The sequence below is a fragment of the Protobothrops mucrosquamatus genome, unplaced genomic scaffold, assembly GCF_001527695.2.
Source record: "Protobothrops mucrosquamatus isolate PMUCROS unplaced genomic scaffold, P.Mucros_1.0 scaffold1422, whole genome shotgun sequence".
NCBI classification, from domain to species: Eukaryota; Metazoa; Chordata; class Lepidosauria; order Squamata; family Viperidae; genus Protobothrops; species Protobothrops mucrosquamatus.
The window spans coordinates 44,805-60,443 of NW_015387607.1; the positions used below are offsets into that span (position 1 = coordinate 44,805).

Here is a 15,639-nt window from a genome sequence, read left to right on the forward strand (position 1 = left end):
TTTTCAGCAAGCGGGTCTGACCTAGGGTGAATTTTAAATAGGGACAATTTTAAGGATTTTATCAAGACACAGCGACAAATATTTGGTTTTTAATTGGCTTTTAGAGGGGAAATGTTTTGTATTGTTTTAATATGCTGTGAGCCGCCCTGAGTCCCATGGGGAGAAGGGCGGCATATAAGTTGAAATATAAATAAATAAAATAAATAAATAAATAATGCAACAAACATTGGAAGAACATTGCTATTTTTACCTTATGGTAAGATCAGCTAGGAAATGCCATTTTTGTTTTAGTGATATGAGAGAAGGTACAGAAATTCATTCTGACATTTTGGTTTAGTGATGAAGCTATGGCTAGAATGTATTTTCAAATCCTACATTATCCACAAAAGCCTGCCTGCCTGCCTGCCTGCCTGCCTGCCTGCCTGCCTTCCTTCCTTCCTTCCTTCCTTCCTTCCTTCCTTCCTTCCTTCCTTCCTCCCTCCCTCCCTCCCTCCCTCCCTCCCTTCAGTTACTTTTTTCTTCTAGCATCTTTGTTGTTGCTTTGTCTGCAAAAGGCCCAAGGTTCAGTTGTTCTTTGGTATCCAGTGGCAACATGGATATTATCAACTTGATTCTGTCTAATTTTTATGAACTGGCAGTATAATCCCCCTCTTTTTCTAAGGAAGTCATCAGGATCCCAGCAGACTCACGCTTGAGTGGAGAGCTCCTAGTCTTCAGTAACAACAGTTTACAACTGATTGCCTCCAACTCTCATTGCCACACATGCCAGCTGCCTTCTCTGCAGGCATGACTGTGTGCCTTCAAGTCAGTTTTTGACTCCTGGTGACCACTGGGACTAGTCTTTGCAGCTTTCTTAACAAAGTTTTTCCCCGACGTGGCTTGCCATTGGCTCCTCCTTCCCATGGCTGAGAAAGAGGAAGTGCTCCAAGGTCTCCCTGACTGCCTTTTTGTTAAGATATAGGACAGTGATGGCGAACCTTTTAGAGACCGAGTGCCCAAACTGCAACCCAAAATCCACTTATTTATTGCCGGGTGCCAGGTGGGCATGGCCCACTGGGTGGGCGTGGCTGTGGTGGTCATGGCAGATTGGGTGGGATTGGCCAAGGTGGGCGTGATCACCTTGATGTTGCTCATGGGGAGGGACGCCTGTGGGGGCCGGGCAGGGTTGGGGGAAATCCAGAAGGTCTCTGCCAGGTGGGGCAGTGGGCAGGAGGCTCGTCCTGCGGGATGAGGTGAGGCAAGGCGAGGTAGGGTGGGGGTGCCATTGTCACAGGGCAAGGTGTGGCAGGGGTGGCTGCTGCCTGACACCATCGACCTCTGCACACAGAGGCCAGCGAGCACATGGGTGCTGGGATGCATCCGGCCATGTGGGACCTTGGTGAGTTAGTGGGCAGCTGGTTGAAGAGGGGCGGTTGCCATCTCCAGGGCATGGCCTGTGTGCCCACAGAGAGGGCTCTGAGTGCCGCCTCTGGCACGCGTGCCATAGGTTCGCCACCACTGATATAGGACTAGAATTCACAGCCTCTTGGTTTCTATCCTAGTGCACTAACCACTACACCAAACTGGCTCTCTCTCCAGCCACAGCAGACCTTAAAGTCTTAGAATGTTTTAGTAAAGGAGGACTTGAATTGCACCATGGAGCAGGAAACCTCATAGAGCAAGAAAGAAAAGGAGGCGGATTTCCTTTAACAAGGCTAGTCCAATTCCATGCTTAGCCAGATCCAGGAAGAGAGCCCAAACCAGGCAGCCAAAATGGAGGATTATGAGCTGAGATGGACTTTTGCCTAATTTAGGAAACATCCTTGACTGACAGAAGCAGATTTGTGCCAGATTAGGGATAGATAACCAGAAATTATCTAGAACGTTTCCACTTCAATTCCAAACAACCTTTCCTCTAAGTAGCAATCCTTATAGTCCAAAATATCAAGAAGGCATCAGGATGCTCATTTGTGTGTGTGTTTGTGTATATATAGATAGTATAGTATAGTATAGTATAGTATAGTATAGTATAGTATAGTATAGTATAGTATAGTATAGTATAGTATAGTATAGTATAGTATAGTATAGTATAGTATAGTATAGTATAGTATAGTATAGTATAGTATAGTATAGTATAGTATAGCTATATATACCACTAGCTATATATACCACTAGATAGTATAGTATAGTATAGTATAGTATAGTATAGTATAGTATAGTATAGTATAGTATAGTATAGTATAGTATAGTATAGTATAGTATAGTATAGCTATATATACCACTAGCAAATTCATATTTAATGGGTAAAAATTAATAATGTTTGTTCTACGTATGGATGACTTCATGAACATATTATTCTGAGATTTTAATTTTATGTAACCCTGCCTTTTACTTTCAGTGTTTATTCTTTCTCTTTCTCTTCTCTCCTTTGAATAATTACTCTCAATGATTTTCATTTTCAACTTTATAAGTGTTTCATTACTCCTTCACCCACCTTTGGGGGATCAAAGACAGATTTAGGAATCTGAAACAATTGGTATTAATTGTTATGGAGATGACTGTCTGTAAACCCTTGCCTCCTATTGTACAGAGAAAAAAATTATCAACCTGTAGTAGGACAAAACAGCTGTTTCTCAAAAAGGTCTGTCATCTCCATCACTCTCAGAAAACAAATTGGTTTTTTTATTGAACAAATGAAGTTGTTTAAATACCTGGGCTTTTCCTTTCAACTCCCTGGAGTCTGGAAAATAACAACCATGGGCTACTTTTGTACAGGTCCACAGATTTTCTAATGTTACGTTGCATTACATCAACTCTAAGGGTAGCAATTATGTGCCCTAAACAATAATAACAATTTTCAGAGCGAATGTTATTAGCTTTCTGTTACATAGCACACGAGTTAGCAATCAATGTAATCTAAGCCTTCAAAAAAAAAGAAAGAAAGAAAAATTCACTCTGCATTTTTAAGAATCTTGGTGTTCACACCCAGGTCTGTTTTCAACTCTTGATGACATCTGACAATTGGGCTAATCTCTATAGAAGGTCTCATGTGGCTCTGATGCCTGGCTCAACGTTTTATGTCATACTGGCTCAATGTTTGACTTCAGTCAGTCTTGAGAGGGCCTTGCTGAATTAAACAACAGGTTGTTATTAGTGAGTTTGTTTTTACCATGGTTATAAATCATACATGCATTGCTTTTTTATTTTTATACTATTTTAATTATTGTTAGTTGCCCAAAGTCATGAACCTGACGTAGAAATCCATATAAATTGAAATGATGATGATAATAAGATAGATAGATGGTAGATATGGATTTCAGGACTTACAATGTTTTTTTCCAATGCTTCTGCTATCTCCTTAAATATAGATTATGATATTTTGCATTAAAATATTTATATTAATTATTCCTTCTATGATAAATCAAACATATGAAATAGGACCCCCCCCCATTAAGAACTAAATTTTGAAAAGCTGGCAAAACTATTCAGACTTTGAGACTGTATGTTTCAGATTTCAACTCTATCTTGCGATGTTGAGGGATACTTGAAAATTCTAGTCTATGCTCTTTTTACGGTAATGCTTATGCATCTTTTCAAATTCCTTTTGTTGCCCACTAATTTATATTATATGTTCCAGCATAGAGGAGAACCACCCATGGCATGGAAGGTAAATTGTTGGAGACCGTGTAGTACACCTGCAGAGGAATAGATGGTCTTCCTACAATGAAAGAGATGAGAAATGGGATATATTATGATCATCCATAGATCTACAATTCCCTGGCCTCTGATTCCAGACATCTCATCCTCAAGTGTATCAGTTCTGAAATAGCTGTTTCTTCCCATTAATTGCAATGTATCAGGAGTGTTAATGTCCCCCTGCTTTTATATATAATCCTTTCCCTCCCTTTTTTGACCTGCTGGTTGTAGCAGCAAGTAGCCTTCTTAGTACCACCCATGTAGAAGCACTGCAGTGCTAAGACCACCTTAATAGACCATCAAGGCAGTTTTGAAGGTGATGCAAATAATAATAATGATAAAGTTGGAAGGGACCTTGGAGGTCATCTAGTCCAACCCCCTGCTCAGGCAGGAAACCCTATACCATTTCGGACAAATGGCTGTCCAGTTTCTTCTTAAAAACTTCCAGTGTTGGTGCATTCACCACTTCTGGAGGCAGGTTGTTCCACTGGTTAATTGTTCTAACGGTCAGGAAGTTTCTCCTTAGTTCTAGGTTGCTTCTCTCTTTGGTTAGCTTCCACCCATTGTTCCTTGTCCTGCCTTCAGGTGCTTTGGAGAATAGCTTGACTCCCTCTTCTTTGTGGCAGCCCCTGAGATATTGGAACACTGCTATCATGTCCCCCCTCGTCCTTCTCTTCGTTAAACTAGACATACCCAATTCCAGCAACCGTTCCTTATATGTTTTAGCCTCCAGTCCCCTAATCATCTTTGTTGCTCTTCTCTGTACTCTTTCTAGAGTCTCAACATCTTATAAAGTAGAAGTAGACAGGTTTATATGTCATCAACTGTGTCAGAAATGATTCTTCCAGATCAGAAAGCATTGCAATTGCATGTGATTGTGAGCCACACAAAATACTGGAGAGAAGAGCCATTGCTCTGAGCAAGATGTTTCCCAAGCTCTTATTTGTTTAGGAGCCCACAGGGCTATTGTAGTTGTTTTTAACTTTATTTGTTTGCTTGTTTGTAAAACATTTATATAGCTGTCTATCTTTCAACCAACTCTGTTCAGGTTCTAATATTAGGATGATGGTGGTGAGGATTAAATACAGCCAAAAGAGAAAAATGCAGCATGATCTTCCTCATCTGAATCCTTAGGAATTAGTTAGGAAAAAAAAAACTATCGTTACAGAAAATGGCTTGTATAGAAGCACCTGAAATTAATCACCCACTCTTTTTTCAGTGTAACGCTTTTACAGTATCAATTTTATTGCACAGCATCTGATTCATCCCTCCAATATTTGCACCTTATCCACAAGGCATTAGGTGTAAGGCATCTGTATTAGGTAGTTCAGTATGTTTTAGTGCATATCAACCCACAGCATCAAAGGCATCTTATGACAAACACATGATGCATTTTTTAAAAAGGCAATCGTGTGAAAAGTGCTTCAATTTTTTAAAAGATCTCATTTCCTTAAAGAATGCAATATGAAAAACAAGGAAGTGATATTTCGCAATGCATTTTGAACGATTTACACACACACACACACACATACACACACACACAGACAGACAGACAGATGCAGTTGTTGCTTTGACTAAAACATACCCACCCTGCTCTCCATTGCATGGAAAAATGATCCAAGGCAACATGCTTCAAGCTTTGCAAAATGAATACAACATGTACAGCAATGGAAAACAAATCTTGCCTAATAAACTATTTAAGGTGAATTCACAAGTTGCTTTCTGTAGAACAATACAGGGAAAGGTGGTGAAGGCTTAATTTAACCAGGGCTTGTTTCTTTCCTTTGATTTTGCAAATAGATGCCCTCCCATTTTCTGAAAGTATTAATGAAGTTGTAATTTAAGAAAGCCTAGATTTTAAAAAACCCACCTGCAATGATATATAGGAGGTTCGTAACAAACACCTTTGATTTAAAGAAAAAAAACGAATGTGGCAGCAACAAGTAAATCTGATCTCAAGATCTCCGATCTTTGTTTGTTCTAAAATTCAGCATAAGCACTACATTGTATTTTAATAAAACATAAAACCAAAGAGAAAGGAACCATTATGTGCATGGTGAAAAACTGGATGAGAAGCAAAATAATGTAGTTGCCCTTTATGAGATGGGCAGAATAATGCTATGTGTGCTTACTCAAATCCTATTTTATTCCATGGACTTCACTCTTTAGGGAGTATATTTAGGATTGCAAGCTAAAGCTACCGTGTAAGCTTGCATGCTTTGAAATAAATAATGCCAGTGCAATCTGTTTACAAGTATACAGGCCTAGGAGTGTAAGTTTCTATTTCCTAATTTTTCCAGGCCATCATTCTGGATACCATTATTACCTCCAAAAAGTGCAATTGTAGTGCCTGGAGGGGACAACATACCCAAATGAGATAGACAGATAGACAGATGACAGAGGGAAGGAGGGAGGGAAGGAGGGAGGGAGGTAGAGAATTTCCAGAGTTCTTCATGCAGAGTTCTAGAAAACCCATGTGAAATTTAGCTTGCTTGAACCAGAGAAGAAAAAAACAGTCCCTGAATGTTTTCATCAACATATACACATTGCTGCTATGTGCTCCTTTTGATTTACAACAACTGCTTTAAATCTCTTTAAGAGCATCCTTGAGAGCAAAAGAGACATCTTTTACAATTTGAGGAGAAAATGGACACACGTTTGGATGTCTATAACAGAGGAACATCCATTCTGATCCAGGAAGAGCTTAATACGCACACTGTATCTGTAGCATATATGGATGTATATTTGGCTCAGAAGAACATGGTTAACTATGACGCAGCTCCTTTTACTGGCTATCAGGGCTGGTTTAGACTTTTTCCATCACTCCCCGAGGCAAAGTCTGGGGAGAATGCAGCTCCATTGACTGCCTCCTGCGAACTTCACGCTCCTCCCAGTCTTCTTCTGGCTCGTAGCCTTTGAAGATTGCTAGCCTCTCTGACAGAGTCTTTCTATGAGGGAAGAGAGCATAATTGTAGAGCAAGGAAGCCACCACTGCTCCAACCATGGGACCCAGCCAGAAGACCTGTGTGTGGAAATGAGAACATAAGAGAGACTCAGAAGCTGGTAGATTCAACGTTCCTCTTGGGTAACACACAACCAAAAGACAATTGGTAGATTTAAGTTAAACATCACCATTTCATCTACATTTTTTCCCTATGGAGAGGAAGAATTTCATTAAAACAGATTTCAAATAATTTATTAGGGAAGGCAGGAGAAGAATTGCAGATGGCTTCCTTCCTCATCACGCCTTCCCATATGTACGAGTTCTGGCCTCAAGAGTCAATTAATGAATTTGGCGATTCTTTTTCAGCTACTACCCTTTTTCTTCTTCTCCTTTTGAAAGCCCCCTTCTTCCCTTCTACTTATTTCTATAAATCACTTGTCTTCCTAGGGTTCTCCAGCATTTATAAAGCCATTTTGTAAAGCTCCTGATAACTTTGATCCTTGCATCTGGAATTCCTTCTTCTTTGACTCCCACATCCTTCTGCTTGTCGTTAGATTTGAGTAGGTCAATCAATAACAGCCAGAGATCCTTCTGCTCATAATTCAGCTCTTAATGACAGTGTGGCAGCTAAACTAATGATTACTAGTTAATCCTTAATATATGGTAATTCTGGAATCAGTATACAGTTCATCTCAATGGTTTTCTATCTGTTTTCAATCCAAAAAGCTTCGTACAGTTATCAGAAAATTTCTTGTCAAAGAAATCAGTTATGAAAGTTTGTCTGCAAAGTCTAGAGTGCCAAAGTGCATCCAATATATTACTGGAAAATCAAACAAGGTATTATTTCCTATTATTCAGATGTCAGTGCTGAGTTATTATATACCTCCCAAGCTAAGGCAACAGAACTAAGATGCTAACAGTATAGTTCCTCTGATGGGGAGTTAAAGAATTCATGGACAACTGCCAAAGGATTTTGCTTCCTTCCTTCATTTTTTCACTTCATTGAATATAAAGTCTCCAAAAACACAAAACAAGAAGCCAAAGGTCCAGTAACAAATTGGCCTGAAACTGGTTGAAACAAGAGCCTGAAATGTTCATGTAGAGTTGGAATGGGGTTTTAATCCATTGCCAAACCATTGAAACTTCTTTTCATTAAAAAAGTTTGTGCCAATTGCAGCTGTTCTTGGAAGGGGAGGCTCTGACCTCAATCATTCACATCTTAACCCCTTCCTACTTTGACTATTGTAATCTAAATGGGGCTGTCCTTGAATAACACTTGGAAGTTGCAATTGGTCTACGTGTAACAGTACTGCACCATTTAGGGTGCACCTGGTATTCCCAGGTAGCATCTCTGCTTCATAAACAGTACTGATTTCCAATAGTTGTCTCTTTCTTGTAAGGTTATGCTCCTAATTAATCACAGGAATACAGAGAGACACCTTGTGCTGCTAGAAGAAATGGACAGGGCCACATGGCCAAAGGAGATGGTTTTCATGTACCTTGCCTTTTGCCTTGTGTATATGGCATTCATCCCTCTCTGTTCAATAATTCCTATGCACAGGCATGAACAAACTAGGACAAACGTCAACTCTAAGAGACCTTGGTAGCCTTCTGATATTGTGGCGTCCCTTCCTTATCTTCCTATCCTGCTCCTCACTTGTATTGGCACATGGATGTGAGTGAGAAAAGAGGGAGACTGTACTCTGAGGAATCACATCCATGTTCCCTGGTGTGAAAAGAAGGGCAGAAAAGACTTTTGTTTATTGAATTCTTGGTCACACTTGAGTAGTGCAAGGACATGGATTGTGTGGAGTCTTCAACTTCGGTCTCTAAGGTCCGGCTCTTCTTTCATTGTTTCTCTGAGACTCAGCCATCCTAGTAAGGATATTTTGGGATAGGAAATCTTCCTATCCCCTTCCATCTAACTAATTTTAGCAAAAAAATGTTTTTTCTCCCTATCATGAATAGGAACAGAGAAAATGCAATTGCCCATTTAAAAAATACTGAGGGAGGAGAAGATACAAGCTTGGCTTATTTCACAAGAAGTCAGAGAATATCTGTCTTTGTACATATGAGAGGCAGAAAGGTAATATGCAAATATGTGATTCTGTCAATGATCAAGTTAATGAATATGCTTGCTTATATGGATTATGGTATGTCCCCAATGGTTGAGACCCCTAAGATTCACAAATCCCCAAACATTGCTATCCCTTTTTAGTGGTCTGTTGCAACAGTGGATTATCTGGAGTAGCCTTTCTCAACCCTCTTACTCTGGAGAAAACTTTGAAATAACGTTTGGGTTTGTTGGAACTCTTGCATAAAAATCACAAAAAAATGTGATAACTTCACAATGCATTTCATTTCTGACATACACCATCTATGTTTTCAAATGTTACCACAACAAAATGGCAGACTAGCATCTGAGTTGCGGTGAGTAGACATTCCCTTCATTGCAAGTGCTAGCGTGTAAAGTTTAAAAAAATGTTTTTTTGTTTTTGTTTTTTAAATCGGGATCTCCAGCAGAACCCAGTGGAGAAAGGTTGGCCAAGTGTCTTACCCAATGGTGGTCAAATTCACCAAGAATCACAGCAGGGGCAAAAGATCTGGCAGGATTCATGGAACAGCCAGTGTAGTAGATCTAGGTAGAAAAGTAGGGTGAAATTAATGATATATATATGATGAAAAGTGGAGGCTGGATGAAGTCTATTACTAAACATAATGAGAACATAATCTCATCTGCTGGTCTGCTATAAGTTGATGGGTGTGTGTGTGTGTGTTTTGTCTGCCCAATCTAGGGCTGAGAGAGTGATTGGCTCAATGTCATCCAGCCAGCTTCCATGCTTAAGAGTGGACTACAGTCTGAGCTTTATTTATTTATTTTTCACATTTTTCTACTGCCCATCTCTCTCAGAGTTTTCATGCTTATGGTCCACACCTTAACTACTATACCACACTGCCTAGTGTGTTTGTGTGTGTGTGTGTATATGTGTGTGCATGCACCTGTAGTTTGTAGGAGAAAGAGATTGGATTAGACAACCTTCAAGATCCCTTTCAACATATACTTTGATTCTTTATGGGAAAATCTAGGTTCATATCTCAATTCAGCCTTGAAACTGATGGAAACATCTTGGACAGCTGATTTATTGCACAGTTTTATATAATGGGATTTCTAATGAGGATAAAAATGAGAGAGAGAAAATTCATGTATATTGCTCTAAGCATTAGGTAAATTAATGTATGTGGCCAGATCTTTTGACAGTTTTCTTTTCCCTTATTTGTTTTTCCTGAGAAGAAAATAGCAGTGATATATTCTGATTAAGCAAATGATTTGAAGACCTTAAGTAACAGTTTAATTCAGCATAATGGCTTTAATGAAAACTGGATAACGGTAAGGAACACCATGTAAATATGTGTCCAAAGCATCACTGAGACCAGGCTATCAGCAGAAAATGAGGAAGAATGAAAATCAAGGTTGAGTAAAACTTTGGAGAGGATAAGAAAGTTTTAGATTTCAAGAAGAGCCAAAATAATCAGAAAAAAAAAATAGTCGAATCAGAAGGAGGACAGGATTGAAATAAAAAAATTAACATATACCTGAATAATTGGCCTAGCTATGAACCAGATGTTTTATGCCGGGTAATTATATGGATATTTCTGAATCTCAACATGGGGCCTTTAAAAAAAAGCTCATATGCTTCTATTAAAACCAACATTTACTGTACTATTTTTTTCAACACTTCGTAGTGCTTTATAGCAGTCTCTAAGCTGTTTCCAGAATCAGCATATTGCCCCGCAAAAACTGGCTCCTCATTTTACTGACCTCAGAAGGATGAAAGGCTAAGTCAACGTAGAGCCAGTCCTAGCAGTGGGAATGCAAACTTAGCCTGCAATACTGCATTCTAACCACTGCACCACCATGGCTGGTGGTGGCAATAAAGCCTGGGTAGCAATAGCCTGGATATCCAATGGGACACTTTTTGGTAAAATAAGGAGAGGACAATATCTTTCCTTGCAGCCATTCCTATGTCTACAAAATCTGTTGCAGAGGACTGAAATAATCTTCATGGGAATTATTTTGAAAGTACAGGTTGTCCTTGACTTACCCATTCATAGCGGCTGTTCAAAGTTACAATGGCATTGAAAAAAGTAACTTTATTCATTTTTCACATGATGATTGCAGCATCCCCATGGGCACGTGATCAAAATTCAGATGTTTGGCAACTGGTTCCTATTTATGATGGTTGCAGTGTCCTGGGGTCATGTGATCACCTTTTGCAATCTTTTGACAAGCAAAGCCAATGGGGAAGCCAGATTCATTTAACCACCGTGTTACTAACAACTGCAGTGATTCATTTAACAACGGGGGCAAGAAAGGTTATGAAATGAGGCAAAACTCACTTAACAGCTCTCTTGCTGGATTGCTTAGCATTAGACATTTTGGGCTCAATTGTGGTTGCATGTTGAGGATTGCTTGTAATTGGTCAGAATTGGGAAAGGAGGAAGGAAGCCCTTTTGTGCAAGCGAAAAGCCACATTTTATCCCTGGGATTGGCTTATAACAATATATTAACGAGGGCAGCCATTATGAGTACCACTAAACAGATTGATACACTGAACTATTAAATGCAATCACTTGCAGATCTCACCAAGAAGCTAAGGATGATTGAATCCCAATTGATGATAACATCCTCTTAATAATATGGTCTCAGATTGGTTGTATCTAGAAAAGGAGGGAGAGGCAGCCACATAGGAATGCATCTATGTGCAGCCCAAACCCATTGAATCAGGATTCAGTGAGTACATATGTGCTGAATCCATAGAAAATTGCTCTGATTTTTAGCCACGAGAAACTTCACCTGAAAGGGCCATTCCTTCAACTGCAAAATTTGGGTTTCATTGTCAATATTATCGTCCATGCCCCCAAACTTTATTAAATTTCAATTTATAATAATAATAATGATAAAGTTGGAAGGGACCTTGGATGTCATCTAGTCCAACCCCCTGCTCAGGCAGGAAACCCTATACCATTTTGGACAAATGGCTGTCCAGTTTCTTCTTAAAAACTTGCAGTGTTGGTGCATTCACCGCTTCTGGAGGCAGGTTGTTCCACTGGTTAATTGTTCTAACTGTCAGGAAGTTTCTCCTTAGTTCTAGGTTGCTTCTCTCTTTGGTTAGCTTCCACCCGTTGCTCCTTGTCCTGCCTTCAGGCGCTTTTGGAAATAGCTTGACTCCCTCTTCTTTGTGTCAGCCCCTGAGATATTGGAACACTGCTATCATGTCCCCCCTCGTCCTTCTCTTCGTTAAACTAGACATACCCAATTCCAGCAACCGTTCCTTATATGTTTTAGCCTCCAGTCCCCTAATCATCTTTGTTGCTCTTCTCTGTACTCTTTCTAGAGTCTCAACATCTTTTTTACACCGTGGTGACCAAAACTGGATGCAGTATTCCAAGTGTGGCCTTACTAAGGCATTGTAAAGTGGTATTAATACTTCGCGTGATCTTGATTCTATCCCTCTGTTAATGCAGCCTAGCACTGTGTTGGCCTTTTTGGCAGCTGCAGCATACTGCTGGCTCATATCTAAGTGATTGTCCACTAGGACTCCAAGATCCCTCTCACAGTTACTACTATTGAGCAAGGTACCCTTTTTAACACCCTTGCTTAATTTTGCACAGCAAACTGGTTACGCACCCCAATGAGGTGACCCAGGACGACAGAGAAACCAATAGACAAAGCTGGGGATCCTAGGTTGTCGGTCCTATGATCATCAGTGGAGGCAAAAATGCACAGAACCAATTGAAAAGTGAGGAAAATCTCCATGGCGACAGCTTGTCCTGATGTTGAGTTATTTTGCACCTAGAAGAAAACAGAAGAAAATTAAAATTCCCACACTGAAATCCGTTGCTTTTATGACAGCTGAAAGACTTTTTAAACCCTCTTCAGAATTTAATATGCTAAACCCAGTACTGTGTTCTTTAAAAATTGGACTTGTTTATTCATTTACAGTATATGACGTGTTTATTTCTTCAGCATATATAAAAGCCTATCTCACAATGTGATTCTGGATGGCTTACAACATTAAAAGAAAACAGAAGACCTTAAAGCAGGTGAGGAACCAAGCCAAGATAAATCAAATCATAACCACATCATGAGCTCTCACTACCATTCTAACCCACATGCCTAGGACCACCTCCAATCCTTTAGAGCAGGGGTCGGCAACCTTGGCTCTTTTATGACTTGTGGACTTCAAGTCCCAGAATTCCTGAGTCAGCATGGCTGGTTCAGGAATTCTGGGTATTGAAGTCCACAAGTCATAAAAGAGCCAAGGTTGCCTACCCCTGCTTTGGAGCCTTCTTAAAAACAGCAATTTAACCTTGGGGAGAATTATGTTCCAAAAATCAGTCTCTGCAACAGAAAAGGCGTCCTTCCAAGGTCCCACAAGATGATGTCATTTGGCTGGCAGAATCCATAGCATGCTTTTCAGTTGCATCTCATGGTTAAATTTTGCTGAAATGTTAAGATTTTAACAAACTGTTGCTGGGGCCTTTGTTCACAAATAATCTGAGCATTGTATTTACCGTATATATTGTAGATGTGTAAAATGGAATACAAGAAGAGGGGAAAGGCATGCAGTTTCATTTTCTTTCAGCTCCCTAGCCCCACTAGAGATGTAAAAATAACCTATACCTTCCATTGATGAATCAGATATATTAAGAAAGGTAAGTGATCAGCCTGAAATGAATGGAATTTGATGTACAACATATGTACTAAAAGTGTATACTTGAAGAACAGAAAATCTGCTCCCCTCCCCTCATAAACAAACAAACTAAATAGATTGTTAGAATCACCGTAACAATCTGAAAATTCAATCCAGTATCATCTCTTTTCTTGTCTGCTGTTGGGATTGACATTTCCTGCCAACCAGCACTTTGGTGGCTGCGCATTTTCCATGCTCCTGGATGAGTCATATGGATAATGTTTTCTTAGTAAAAATGGAGATGGCAGACCATATATGGCCACTACCTTTGGGCTATGTATCAGTGTCAATACATGTGGATCAGTGATGGGATTCAAATATGTGACCAACCGATTCTCTGTGTGGATGCCGCTTCCGGAAGTCAGTGCTGGGCCTGGGCAACAAAAAATTAGCTACCAATTCTGCCGAAGTGGTGCGAACTGGCTGAATCCCATCACTGATATGGATATGTTAACATTTTCCTAATGACTTACTGAAATGATCAAGAGTAAATTTTTATTTTTTGGCCTTCTAAAATGTTAATAGGGAATCGATCCCCAAAGAGGATGACACACCCATCAGGAAAATGGGCTGCCATGTATTTACCTGGTTTTGTATTTCCATTACAATAGTACAGTATCTCGCTGTCATTGATTCAATACCCTATAACAGACATGTCAAACACAAGGCCCGGGGGCCAGATGCGGCCCGCGAAGTGGTTTCATGTGGCTCACGAAGCCATCCTGGAAACAGTGAGGGAACGGCCCCCACTGCCTTGGCCCTGGCCCAGGCCGGCCAGGAGCCAATGTACAATTTTGTGGTGGCCATCTATGCTGAAACACATTCAGTCTTAGCTCCACAAGGCTGTCTGGAAACAGCAAGGAAACAGCCCCTGCCGTGTCAGCCCCATCCCCTGGGTGCATGCTGGGGAGGTGTCACCCTTTGTGAGGAATGAAGAAATGCACCATCACCTGGAAGTGGCCAGCAAATGGTCCTCACCTACTTCACATATCTGGCTTGATGGGCTTCGGCGGAGGGGTTTCAGCAGGCAGTGAGGCTCCTCCAGTGGACCATGCCTTGGCACTTGCCCCGGTCCCACCCCCTCTGCCAGAGACTGAACAGATAAGATCGCTATTATTTGTTGTGGTGGTTTTGCCATTCCAGCTGGAGTTTGAATGGATCTATGCCATTGGGGAAATAGCATTCCAGTAATGGCAAAGATTTTTATCTTTGACATACCTAAACAACTGAATATATATCCATTGGAATCCTGAAACAATCTGATGTTTGACAGAATCACACTTGGCCTGCATGGAAATGGTGACGCCATAATGTCCCAAAGATGCTGTTCAAAATGCTTCTCGAGGAAAAAAAACCCAAGGAAAATCCATTCACAGTTTTTTTTCCCAAGGAAAAAATGCAAGAAAGTCCAGTTGCCTTTTGAACAGCACCTTTGGGACAACCATGACCTGGATGATTGAGACTCTCCATAGACTTGGCTCCATAATGCAAGCCCATGAAATCTATGATCCATCAATCTGAATGCAGTTGACTAATCTACTCTGAGTGGTGGTTATATATATACTTCAAGGTCTTGATTTTTAGTACCCTGCCCAGCACACAGTAAAGAGGCCAGTCTTATTTTATTTTTGGAGGTTCAGAGCTTGTGTTTGATCATATTTGACTTGCTGAGTTGTGACCTGCATCTAGGCTTTGTTGTAACTCCCATCTGCTTGATCACTGAAGGAAGTAGCCTCACAGATGCATTGCAGTAAATGAATCTCCTTTATTGGGGAGTTTGTGGAAAAAATATCTCTATTTTTCTCAGGGGCTACATTCCTTTAAGATTATCTCTTGAGGATCATGTGATACATGGGCTGAAGTTATCAGTAAGTTTGTCAAGAGCTAAACATGGGTGGGACACCAATTCCCTCCTGGATGTCACAATTTTCCTCTTTTTAACACCCTTTTCTCCCTGGAGCAAAGCAGCTTTCTCTCCAGAAGTTCAGGCTATGAGGGAGAGACAAATAACCCTAACTTGAAAGCTCAACTGAACTCTTGCATTCAGAGTTAAGCTGTGGGCCATGAAAAAAATCATGCACGCTCCAATTTTGCCTTTCCAAATGGCTTGTGACATTCTATTAAGAGTTATCTATAGGCTGGAACTCTGTTATCTATAGAAAACATTACTGAAGAGTTTTTAAAATGCAGAATCTGCTGCAGAGATATCCGCAGGACGGTAAAAAGCTAAAATGGTGAGTGTGACTGCAATTAAAACCCAACCCA

At 40.3% G+C, this 15,639-nt stretch overlaps 1 protein-coding gene across 1 annotated transcript in view; it reads right to left on the minus strand.

The window, feature by feature from the left end:
- Positions 1-6,481: 6,481 nt before the first annotated feature.
- Positions 6,482-15,639, minus strand: part of AQP2 (aquaporin 2) — a 22,220-nt gene continuing 13,062 nt past the window's right edge. The window contains exons 2-4 of the mRNA XM_015821908.1: positions 12,309-12,473; positions 9,177-9,257; positions 6,482-6,697 (exon numbers count right to left, since the gene is read on the minus strand). Of these exons, the coding sequence (XP_015677394.1) occupies positions 6,482-6,697; positions 9,177-9,257; positions 12,309-12,473 (462 nt within the window). The remainder of the gene's footprint in view (positions 6,698-9,176; positions 9,258-12,308; positions 12,474-15,639) is intronic.